Source organism: Mixophyes fleayi, chromosome 1, assembly GCF_038048845.1.
Source record: "Mixophyes fleayi isolate aMixFle1 chromosome 1, aMixFle1.hap1, whole genome shotgun sequence".
Lineage (NCBI taxonomy): Eukaryota > Metazoa > Chordata > Amphibia > Anura > Limnodynastidae > Mixophyes > Mixophyes fleayi.
This window is the reverse complement of record NC_134402.1, coordinates 462,347,279-462,359,039: the sequence shown is the minus strand read 5'-3', so window position 1 is coordinate 462,359,039 and position 11,761 is coordinate 462,347,279. Positions and strand designations below refer to the sequence as shown.

Genomic DNA, 11,761 nt, shown 5'->3' with positions numbered 1-11,761 from the left:
ACTCTGTCAGTCTCTACATTGGCTGCCTGTAGTTCAACGAATCCAATATAAAATTCTTCTACTAACATACAAGGCCATCAACAAAATTGCACCGACATACATTTGCTCACTTGTCTCGAAATATCTCCCTACTCGACACCTCCGTTCTGCACAAGATCTACGTCTCTCCTCCTCTCTCATCACATCCTCCCATTCTCGGTTACAGGATTTTTTCCGGGCTGCACCCACGTTGTGGAATTCCCTCCCACGCACAGTAAGACTTTCCTCTAGTCTTCAAACCTTCAAGTGTTCACTGAAAACCCACCTCTTCAGACAAAGTTATGATATTCCTCAACCACCATCTTAATTTCCCTAGGTTACCCTATTACCATCCTCTACACAGCTAACGCAAGACAATAACCCTCTGACCAACATTGCAACACACACACCCCTCAATACTTTTACCTTTGCAGTCTGACTGGTCCATTGTGCAATATGATGTAGCACATGCCCTTGTGTTTCTAACTCCCATTGTCCTATAGATTGTGATCTGTGAGCAGGGTTCTCTTACCTCTCTGTCTGTATGTATTACCCAGTATTGTCTTATTAATGTTTGTTCCCAATTGTAAAGTGCTACGGAATCTGCTGGCGCTATATAAATAAATGTTGATGATATTACACACATTATATATATTACCGGTAGATACATTATATATATATATATTACACACATTATATACATTATTATATATATATATATTACACACATTATATACATTATTATATATATATTACACACATTATATACATTATATATATATATTACACACATTATATACATTATTATATATATTACACATTGATTCGAGTATTTGAAGTATTCTTGTCTCCTGGGTCGGTCACATCACATGACAGAGAGCAGCGCTCTGATTGGTCAGCGGCATTCACAGCCGAATCCGCCTATCTATAAATATCAGCCTCTGCAGCTCAGTGTCCCCGCCCACTGACCCCACCAATCACAAGGCTCCCACAGCGCAATGTCAAGAATCAGCCAATCTGAAAACAAGGGAGGAAGGCGTGGCTGCCCACGTGACTGGGAATTCCCAGAGCAAAGTCCTGAACTACATGTCCCGGCGTGCACCGCGGGCGGTGACGTCATTTGTGTTGTGTTGGAACCCGGAACAGAAGGAGCTGGAGGATAAAGTGATCGGTGCCGGAGCCCAGTATCCCATAATAACCTCATCCCCTCTCTGAGGCGACAGGTGAGACCCCTCCCCCCAGTATAGTGACCCCTATATCACAGGGAGACCCCTCCCCCCAGTATAGTGACCCCTATATCACAGGTGAGACCCCTCCCCCCCCATATATATCACAGGGAGACCCCTCCCCCCATATATATCACAGGTGAGACCCCTCCCCCCCATATATATCACAGGGAGACCCCTTCCCCCATATATATCACAGGGAGACCCCTCCTCCCCATATATATCACAGGGAGACCCCTCCCCCCAGTATAGTCCCCCCATATATATCACAGGTGAGACCCCTCCCCCCCATATATATCACAGGTGAGACCCCTCCCCCCCATATATATCACAGGTGAGACCCCTCCCCCCCATATATATCACAGGTGAGACCCCTCCACCCGGATATAGTGACCCCTATATCACAGGGAGACCCCTCCCCCCCATATATATCACAGGTGAGACCCCTCCCCCCCATTTATATCACAGGTGAGACCCCTCCACCCGGATATAGTGACCCCTATATCACAGGGAGACCCCTCCCCCCCATATATATCACAGGTGAGACCCCTCCTCCCCATATATATCACAGGGAGACCCCTCCCCCCAGTATAGTCCCCCCATATATATCACAGGTGAGACCCCTCCCCCCATATATATCACAGGTGAGACCCCTCCCCCCCATATATATCACAGGTGAGACCCCTCCACCCGGATATAGTGACCCCTATATCACAGGGAGACCCCTCCCCCCCATATATATCACAGGTGAGACCCCTCCCCCCCATATATATCACAGGTGAGACCCCTCCCCCCCATATATATCACAGGTGAGACCCCTCCCCCCATATATATCACAGGTGAGATCCCTCCCCCCCATATATATCACAGGTGAGACCCCTCCCCCCCCCATATATATCACAGGTGAGACCCCTCCACCCGGGTATAGTGACCCCTATATCACAGGGAGACCTCCCCTAATGTATAATATCCTCTATATCACAGGGAGACCTCCCCTAATGTATAATATCCTCTATATCACAGGGAGACCCCCCCACTTTATGTATAATGTCCCCTATATCACAGGGGAGACCACCCTCTTATTTATAACATCTCCTACATTACAAGGGAGAACCCCCCTATGTATAATATCCTCTATATCACAGGGAGACCTCCCCTAATGTATAATATCCTCTATATCACAGGGAGACCTCCCCTAATGTATAATATCCTCTATATCACAGGGAGACCTCCCCTTATGTATAATATCCTCTATATCACAGGGTGACCACGCCTATGTATAATATCCTCTATATCACAGGGTGACCACCCCTAATGTATAATATCCTCTATATCACAGGGTGACCACGCCTATGTATAATATCCTCTATATCACAGGGTGACCACCCCTATGTATAATATCCTCTATATCACAGGGAGACCTCCCCTAATGTATAATATCCTCTATATCACAGGGAGACCTCCCCTAATGTATAATATCCTCTATATCACAGGGAGACCTCCCCTTATGTATAATATCCTCTATATCACAGGGAGACACCCCCACTTTATGTATAATGTCCCCTATATCACAGGGGAGACCACCCTCTTATTTATAACATCTCCTACATTACAAGGGAGAACCCCCCTATGTATAATATCCTCTATATCACAGCAAAGACTTCCCCTATATATTATACCTATTCCTTATCTAGTATCCCCTACATCACAGGGGTGATCCCCCATGTATCATACACCCTGCTCTGTGTAATAACCCCTTTATCACAGGCTATTCCCTCCCCTATTAAATATACACCCTCCTCTATATATTATCACCCCTATATATTATACCTACCCCTTATCTAGTATGTCTACCCTGCTCTGTGTAAGCTCGCCCCTTGTTCTGTCTTCAGATGTCTCTGTTTGGAGAAATTGCTGACATGGAGGATTCTGATCTCCTGGATTTCCTGTTGGATGATGTGTTTTCTAATATCCCGGAGAACTATATCCAAGAGCCTCCTGGATGGGGGTCTGAGGAGCCAGAGGTGAGGTTTGGGTTCTAATCTACAGCTAATGAAGTGACACCCTGTAAAGATTTATTCCCAGACTTTCAAAATTGACAAATTAAACAAATTAAGAGCAAATGAAATATATTGTAAGTTCTGGTAAAACCTTTCATATCACTTATCGGTTATTCTGTTTCTTTGGTTTTGGGGCTTACTCTGCATACAGGAATATATGTATGAGAAACCCTGGACTGGAGTCCCGCGGCTGCCTCCCCTCCTCAGACTCTGCTTCCTGCGGTGGTGTAACTGGATGGGTTTTCTGCCTGGTCTGTTTTGGGGTGGGGTGATACAGGTGAAGGGATGTTCTTCCTGCACAGTTTATCTGGGTTTCTCTCTCACCATCTCTAACCGACTGTTACTGACCACTAATACCGGTGTCGCCTGTCACCAGACACTCTCTGACTGCGAATGCCAAATGCGCTATAGTTGAAGGGGACTCGGGTTCCTTCACCAGAACCTAGAACCGCTTACTTCTGGGGTAGATGGTTTAGCTGCTGTAATGATACTTTGCTGTGGGCTGACTGGTACCTCTTGACCACTTACTATAGATCAGGACTGCTGGGTAGCGGGCAGATCGTTGACACAGAGACACAGGACACCTGGGGAACGGATTAGAGTGTAAGCTCTTATCTGTTGTTCACAGGATACAGCAGTCAGGCAGAATCTTCAAGCAGTGATATTTATATGCTCAAGGGTCCTTACAAGGACCATTACACACTAGTTGGAGGTACTAGTGATCATCCAGAAGTACAGATGGTATAATACATTACATGGTCAATCAGAGCTCTTTATATACTGTTCCTGACACATGTTGGCAGGAGGTAAACCAGCCCCCTTTCCTAACTGGCACCACAAAGACTGAGATATTACATTCAATGATCGGCATCAGAATGTTATATGTTCTCTAACCTTGGAGTTACTTGACACAATTTACATCAATCTGTGATTTCCTAATTTACTTGCTGTTAGGTTTCTCTCTAAGACACAGGATGATATTCTAATGACCCGCTCCTGTGCATTCAGGCTAAAAGAGGTCTTGGTCACTCACAAATGAAAAGGCCTAATTAGCATGGGATTTCCTTTCTTCCAAATACACGTTTCCTCCAACATATGCCTACTGCATCAGAAAGAAATACATTTCCAATACAAAATCAAGCACATTTGCAATGATATACATTGGTGCACTGCTCCACTTATTGAAATAAATAATACATTTATACAATAAGTTATTTAGAGTGATCCAGCCACAGGGGTCTCTCCTTCTCTGCTTTTCCTGGATCTACCCCATGTTTTGCTGAGGCCTGGAAGATTTCATCCCCTTTTTGTGCTGAGGATCTGGGGACGCAGCCAGGTTCTTTATCCTCTCTGCTACATAAGTGGATTGTTTGGTGCTGGACATACAGAAGATCTTCAGTGTCCTTGTTCTTTCATTCTATCTGCACAGTACCACTTCTGTGTAGTCTGTCTCAGTATCTGTATGTTGTGTTACTGTGTTATCTCCAGTGTTTGTGTTGGAGACTCCCTGTTGCATGCTGGGTATATTTATAATGATGTGTTTTTATACAATATAACATGTTTAATATAAGAACCATATATCTCAGTTGCATTTTATAGTGATGAGAATGTGATACACCCATATTCATTGCTGTTGTCATTTCTCCATCTCTGCTTGACATGGACACTAAAGGTTTTATCCCAGCCCCTTCTACCCTGATGGATGGTTGTATAATCTCCGTCGCCTGGTCTAATGGTTTTCAGTGTTCCCATGCTTGGATATTAAATCCATGTGACACTGTTGTAGACAGCGTTTTGTTTCCATTTACATCATATGCACTAATCTAGAGAACGCTGATGGAAAATAGAAGCAGACCTGAGTTTCTCTTCACTTAAATGACTGAGGGATGTACGTCTTCTATGATTGAACAAAGATGTCTACAGCTACATTGATGTTGTAGGCCACATTTGGCAATCATTAAGTACTTCGATACATCTAGGAAACTGACATTGTGTCCATCTTGTGTACAGGCGTTGAGTGATACCGCTGTGGAGGGTTTCCTCTGTGAGCTCCTGGGCAGCCCCCTGTGTGGTGATCCTGGCTCTCCTCTGGCCAGTGACAGTGGTATATCCGAAGGCCAGGCTGCCATCCCATCTCCTGAGACCTGGGAGACCACCCCACCTGATAGCCCCAACATTGTACATAGTGAGCACAACTACTCCATGCTTCAAGGGAATGATGCAGATGTCCTGCAGAGCGTCCGCTCCGAGACCTGTGACGGAGATGTCTTCATAGACTTGGGTATGTGATCGTCCCGAATAGTGTCATCCCAACCTAAACTGTGTTACATTGATGGACTTGTTTGTGTTTCATATTGTTCTGTTGAAGTTTCACACTATCATTCTGTTTGAGACCCATCCGTAGCTGTCCTGTGTGTGCATGCTCTTCACTTTCCTTGTAGGATTCCTGATGTTCCCTCCATAGACCAGTTCTGTTGTGTACGGTGTGGTCCTGGTATTCTGGATGTCCCCTCTGTAGACCGGTTCTGTTGTGTACGGTGTGGTCTTGTATTCTGGATGTCCCCTCTGTAGACCGGTTCTGTTGTGTACGGTGTGTTCTTGTATTCTGGATGTCCCCTCTGTAGACCGGTTCTGTTGTGTACGGTGTGGTCTTGTATTCTGGATGTCCCCTCTGTAGACCGGTTCTGTTGTGTACGGTGTGGTCTTGTATTCTGGATGTCCCCTCTGTAGACCGGTTCTGTTGTGTACGGTGTGTTCTTGTATTCTGGATGTCCCCTCTGTAGACCGGTTCTGTTGTGTACAGTGTGGTCCTGTATTCTGGATGTCCCCTCTGTAGACCGGTTCTGTTGTGTACGGTGTGTTCCTGTATTCTGGATGTCCCCTCTGTAGACCGGTTCTGTTGTGTACGGTGTGTTCTTGTATTCTGGATGTCCCCTCTGTAGACCGGTTCTGTTGTGTACGGTGTGGTCCTGTATTCTGGATGTCCCCTCTGTAGACCGGTTCTGTTGTGTACGGTTTGTTCTTGTATTCTGGATGTCCCCTCTGTAGACCGGTTCTGTTGTGTACAGTGTGTTCTTGTATTCTGGATGTCCCCTCTGTAGACCGGTTCTGTTGTGTACGGTGTGGTCCTGTATTCTGGATGTCCCCTCTGTAGACCGGTTCTGTTGTGTACGGTGTGGTCCTGTATTCTGGATGTCCCCTCTGTAGACCGGTTCTGTTGTGTACGGTGTGGTCCTGTATTCTGGATATGCTACCAACTCTCTGACTTATTCCTCCCTTCTCTGTTTTCAGATGTTTGTGTGGAAGAGTCTGAGCTGGAGTTTGAAGACCCTGTTAGTCTTTGTATGGAAGAGGAGGAAGATGATGATTACCAGACCCAGCAGGTGAGAATGAGGGTGCACAGGGAGTGTGACTGGTAGAGAGAGGACTGTGTTCTACCCTTAATGCTCTGTATGTCACAGGTAATACAATTAACGGAGGAAGAATCTCGACTGCTTGGAAAGGAGGGAGTCACTTTACCTCAACATCTGCCCCTCACCAAGGTAACCGGACATCTGCCCCTGTCCTTTATAGCCTCTGTGGCCAGTCTTCACTAGTTACACAACTTTACCTTTCTGACATCTCTCACCAACGTCTTCGTATCATCTATGTTAATCCATTTCTTTCCGATGCTCCTGGATATGAAACCGAGGGGTCATTGTGGTATCCAGAGCACAGAGCAGAACAACGAAGATGAAACACGTGACTAGATGATATAGAGACCTTGGTGAAAGCACAGCCAGACAGATAAGGGAACGTGGGTCTTGTATAAGACACGTAAGTGTAGATGATCCTGTTTGTTCCCCAGACCGAGGAACGCGCTCTGAAACGTGTGCGCAGGAAAATCCGGAACAAGCGCTCAGCCCAGGAGAGTCGGAAGAAGAAAAAGGAATATGTGGATGGGTTGGAAAACAGGTTGGTACAGTGTGTGTGTGTGTGTGTATACTTGTTGGTACTGTGTGTTCTATGCCCCTCCCGCTGTAGGGTCACTGTCTGTGTATTTATACGCGGTCATAGTATAATATATGTATAACATACCTAGATAATTATATGCCCCTCCCACTGCAGGGTCACCGTCTGCACCACCCACAACCAGGAGTTGCAGAAGAAAGTTCAGCAATTGCAGCGACACAACATGTAAGTGGACAATATCTGTATATTATAATGATTTATTACCACCTCAGGCTTACACTTTGATCTTCAGTTTGTTGCCTTATCCCCGTTCCAGTCCTTAGTGACCTGCTGGAACTGTACCCAGCTGGTGTTTACTGCTATGAGATGAGGGAATAGCCACGTTTTCTCACTTTCTTTTTTTGTTGTATATCGGAGATGTCATCATCATCACCATTTATTTATATAGCGCCGCTAATTCCGTAGCGCTGTACAGAGAACTCGCATAAATCCCTGCCCCATTGGAGCTTACAGTCTAAATTCTCTAACACACACACACACACAGACAGACTAGGGTCAATTTGATAGCAGCCAATTAACCTGTTTATGTAGTGTGGGAGGAAACCCGAGCACCCGGAGGAAACCCACGCAAACACGGGGAGAACATACAAACTCCACACATATAAGACCATGGTCGGGAATTGAACTCCTGACCCAGCGCTGTGAGACAGACGTGCTAACCACTAAGCCACTGTGTTACTGTATTTATCAAAGTGAGGCCGCCACCACCTTATCTCTTCTATGTGTCATGACTGAGCTAACACCGGCTTATCGGCAGTAGCTGCAACACTTTCCGGACTGACCACACATATGAACGGACGTTCCAATTGCTTCTGAATTTGTTGTAGTCAGTTAGTGCGGTTGTAGCGTAGACCTCAGAGGTGTAGTGAGACCATGGCTATAACTGGTGTATGGCGTGACATATATGTGCTTACTTAGTGTAGTAATTCCTAGTTTACGGTGTTTTGGAGGACCCAGCAAGTGTGAATGGGGGGGAAGCTCTGTAGCCTTTACCGGCGAACCCCAGGTCATAAAGCAGATAATAAGACTGAATGTGATGACAGCACCCACATAATGCAGGGAGGGGACCCAGGAGGATTAGGGGGCTCTAGATTGTGTGACTGGGAAACTGGGAGCTCCGAGGGCCTTTTGTGGCAAGTTGGGGTCCGAGGACAGATGTTAATGTCATCTGGATAGGTGGCTTAATAATGAAAATAATCTTCTGTCTACAGGTCGCTACTTCAGCAGCTGAGAAACCTACAGGCACTTCTAAGCCAGACCGGGGCCAAGACGACGGCAACCGGCACTTGTGTTATGGTGAGTGTCCTCATTAATGGGGTCCGGCGCTTGCGTTGCGGTACGTGTCCTCATTAATGGGGTCCGGCGCTTGCGTTGCGGCACGTGTCCTCATTAATGGGGTCCGGCGCTTGCGTTGCGGTACGTGTCCTCATTAATGGGGTCCGGCGCTTGCGTTGCGGCACGTGTCCTCATTAATGGGGTCTTGTCTCACAGGGCATGTTCCTATCTGCTATCTTAGCCTGGACCTTGAGTTTGCGCCTCACTCTGCACTTTTGTCCCCTATAGGTTTTGGCGCTATCTTTCTGCCTCATACTTTTCCCAAGCCTGTATCCATTTGGACCTAATGTTGGACAACGCGACCTGCGTGGAGGTGAGAGCAAAGACATCTGTTAGTCACTAACTTTTATGGGACCTTATATCTATACACTGGGGTTGTTCTACTTTCTACCGTACATAGACTCCTGGCGGAGACTCTCAGTGTTGGATCTTTATCTAAATGCTCACACAGCCCCAACTGTACTCGGAGTACTCTCCCCCGTTGACACCTTACCACCATTACTCTGTGTCTGGGGTCAGTGTACCAGGAAGGGATGACCTTAGATACACATAGACCAGGGACCATAACCAGCAGAGTACTGGACGTGGGGTGATGTCCTTACTCCGGTCCAAGAACTGCTTTATAACGTGGAGGCTCTGTTTAAAAATAAAGTAGGTTGATCCTAAAATTCTATAAATTCAGAGTAACAAATGACCTGTACCCATCACTAATATCCAATCGTTTAGAATCCAGAAGACTGTTTTGTCACCTGATTGATGGGTGGTTTCCAGTTACACCCTAGTCCTTCTTACTGACTGTAAGGACTAGGGTGTAACTCTAGGGGTGGTAGTAACTGTAGGGTGGTGGTAACTGGTGTAAGATCGTAGAATAGCCTGTGCCATGTCTGATACGCCGGAGGGCTTCAAGGGTTGGGTGAGTTGGATGAGAATCTGGGTGTAGGTCTGGATTTCCCATCAAAACAAAATAAATACTGCATTTCTGGGTTTATCTAACGTATGAGCTAAATATGACGACATCTGGAAAAGTTTGTTTATTTTTAGAGAAGTGTTTCTTTCAGTCAGTGACCTAAACCACTATGAAATGTTCACCCTACATTGTCTTTAGATGATGTTTTCTGTGTTTCAGTGGTGTCCCGTAAGCTGCGAGAGGCTCCTCCAGATCTTCCCATCGGCAGCGCCCCAGGACAAGCTGTGGAGCAGGAAATACTTCTGGAGAACATTCTGTTGGATAAGTCTGACCTGGGGCCATCAAAGGACAATTCTCTGCTGGACTTGTCCCTTCAAGAGCTGCGTCTGGATTCTTCTCTCCAGGGAGCTCAGAATGACACCCCTGAGATTCAGGACGTCGGAACCACTGAATCAAAACCCTCAATCAACAGTAACTCCTCCTCGGACCTCCACCGAGAGAAACAGCCGGGAGCGAAGGTGCAAACCGATCCTGGACCTGCCCGTTTCACCGACCCTCCAGAACAGTTACCCGTCACACAAGAGAAACAGAACTGGCTGGAGAAGACGCGGAGCATCATCATTACCCCACATCATTCGGATGAGATGTAAGGTTGCTTCGTACGTTGTATATAGAGACTGGAGAGATCTGCTGAGCATTGCAGTATAATAAATCTGGCAGTTATTACTGAGGGGGTGGAAGCCCCTCACTGCTGATTGGGGAGAGCAGGAAGCACTTACTGGGATTTTATAGCGATATGTATATATTTATGTATATTCTGTTATGTCTGTATTAAATAAACCCTAATAGAGCCGAGTCTCTATCATTTCCTGTGACTGGTGACTACACATTATTGTTCTCTAGACAAGACCTGAGATATTCTGCATATACGCACCAACGGCTGATCTTTAGAGCGCATTATAGTATTGCGGAGAGTTTTCAATCTACTGTAAATTCTAATGGCCACTAGGAGGTTTCAGGTGACCTCTAATATCTAGAATGTAACGTATGCTATGTATCCGTCTTCTTAATAGGACTTCAGAACTCACTGATTATACAGATGTAGTTTATAGATATATTACCTGTGCGTTATAAGGGTATTGGGCTGAGCACATTCATGACTTCTACTAATAGTTCACAATAGGGAGCGCAGTGAATTGACCACCTTATTATACTTCTCGGGTGTCGTATTGAAGTCCGTAGTGATGTATCCAGAATGGCACCAAATGGCCTTAAATGATGTGATTTCCAGTTGCAGTAAAGGATATTTAGTTCTGCACATCGCTCAATGGTCCAGATGAGATTTGTCTGTGTCGACTGATGTCCATGCTGACCACAGGGATAACGCTGATCTACTCTGCACAGTGCTGCTTATTGTCTGACGGTCACTTCTCTCAATAACTAGCACAAGGATGGAGTTTAACTGGAAACAGCCTTTAGTCCATATGGGGGGGGGGGGGTACAAACAGGGTCCAGTATTCCACCATCTGGTGTTACCATCAGCTAAAGTCCTAACCACAGATGACCTGTCCACAGTAATGACCAGGACCCGTTAACAGAATTTAAGATACTACACCCCCATCAAATTGTCCTCTCTTGCCCTCCAAGCAAATTGCCCTTATCCTCTGAACACAAATGAACAATATCTACCCCTGTGTATGATAAATATATTCCAGTTCTCCAATAGCTCAATATTTCACACATAATCCTTATCAGTGTCAAATGAATGTCCTGTATGGCTCCAATTAATTACCCTTGAGCTGACCATAGCCAGACATACAGGAGCAAAAGATTTTGGCTGTTGGGCAAGTCTGTGATATTGTAAGCCTCAGTCATCACTTGCATCCATCTAAAGCCCCCGATGCTTCTGCCACATTAATGGGAAGTTGATACTCCTGTGGCTGTATCACTTATATATTACTTATTGTATACATTTATTTCCATTAGTGGCGCAGTGATGTATATCGTTGCAAACGTACTGATTTTTGTATTGGAAATGTATTTCTTTCTGATGCAGTAGACATATGTTGGAGGAAACGTGTTTTTGGAAGAAAGGAAATCTCATGCTAATTAGGCCTTTTCATTTGTGAGTGACTGAGACCTCTTTTAGCCTGAATGCACAGGAGGGGGACTGGTTTACCCCCTACCAACATGTGTATCGGAAA

The 11,761-nt window shown here is 45.7% G+C and overlaps 1 protein-coding gene across 2 annotated transcripts; it reads left to right on the top strand.

Moving 5' to 3' along the window:
- The first annotated feature begins 1,072 nt into the window (after window positions 1–1,072).
- CREB3 (cAMP responsive element binding protein 3) lies at window positions 1,073–10,301 on the top strand. Of its 2 annotated transcripts, none has more exons than XM_075187429.1 (10): window positions 1,073–1,241; window positions 3,137–3,268; window positions 5,315–5,585; window positions 6,596–6,687; window positions 6,766–6,846; window positions 7,152–7,258; window positions 7,412–7,480; window positions 8,527–8,611; window positions 8,879–8,963; window positions 9,777–10,301. In XM_075187429.1, the coding sequence occupies exons 2-10, from the start codon at window positions 3,137–3,139 to the stop codon at window positions 10,205–10,207; spliced, it is 1,353 nt and encodes a 450-aa protein (XP_075043530.1). In that variant the 5' UTR covers window positions 1,073–1,241; the 3' UTR covers window positions 10,208–10,301. The 2 variants fall into 2 exon arrangements, with proteins under 2 accessions (XP_075043530.1, XP_075043523.1); XM_075187422.1 differs by having other exon boundaries at window positions 1,073–1,242; window positions 3,114–3,268.
- Window positions 10,302–11,761: the final 1,460 nt, after the last annotated feature.

What these genes read in the sequence shown, in the direction of transcription:
- CREB3 (XM_075187429.1), top strand. Translation starts at nt 3,137, where the DNA reads ATGTCTCTGTTTGGAGAAATTGCTGACATGGAGGATTCTGATCTCCTG. An exon ending in AGATGTCTTCATAGACTTGG is followed by an intron (nt 5,586 to 6,595) that starts GTATGTGATCGT and finishes CTCTGTTTTCAG; the next exon opens with ATGTTTGTGTGGAAGAGTCT. An exon ending in CAACCGGCACTTGTGTTATG is followed by an intron (nt 8,612 to 8,878) that starts GTGAGTGTCCTC and finishes TGTCCCCTATAG; the next exon opens with GTTTTGGCGCTATCTTTCTG.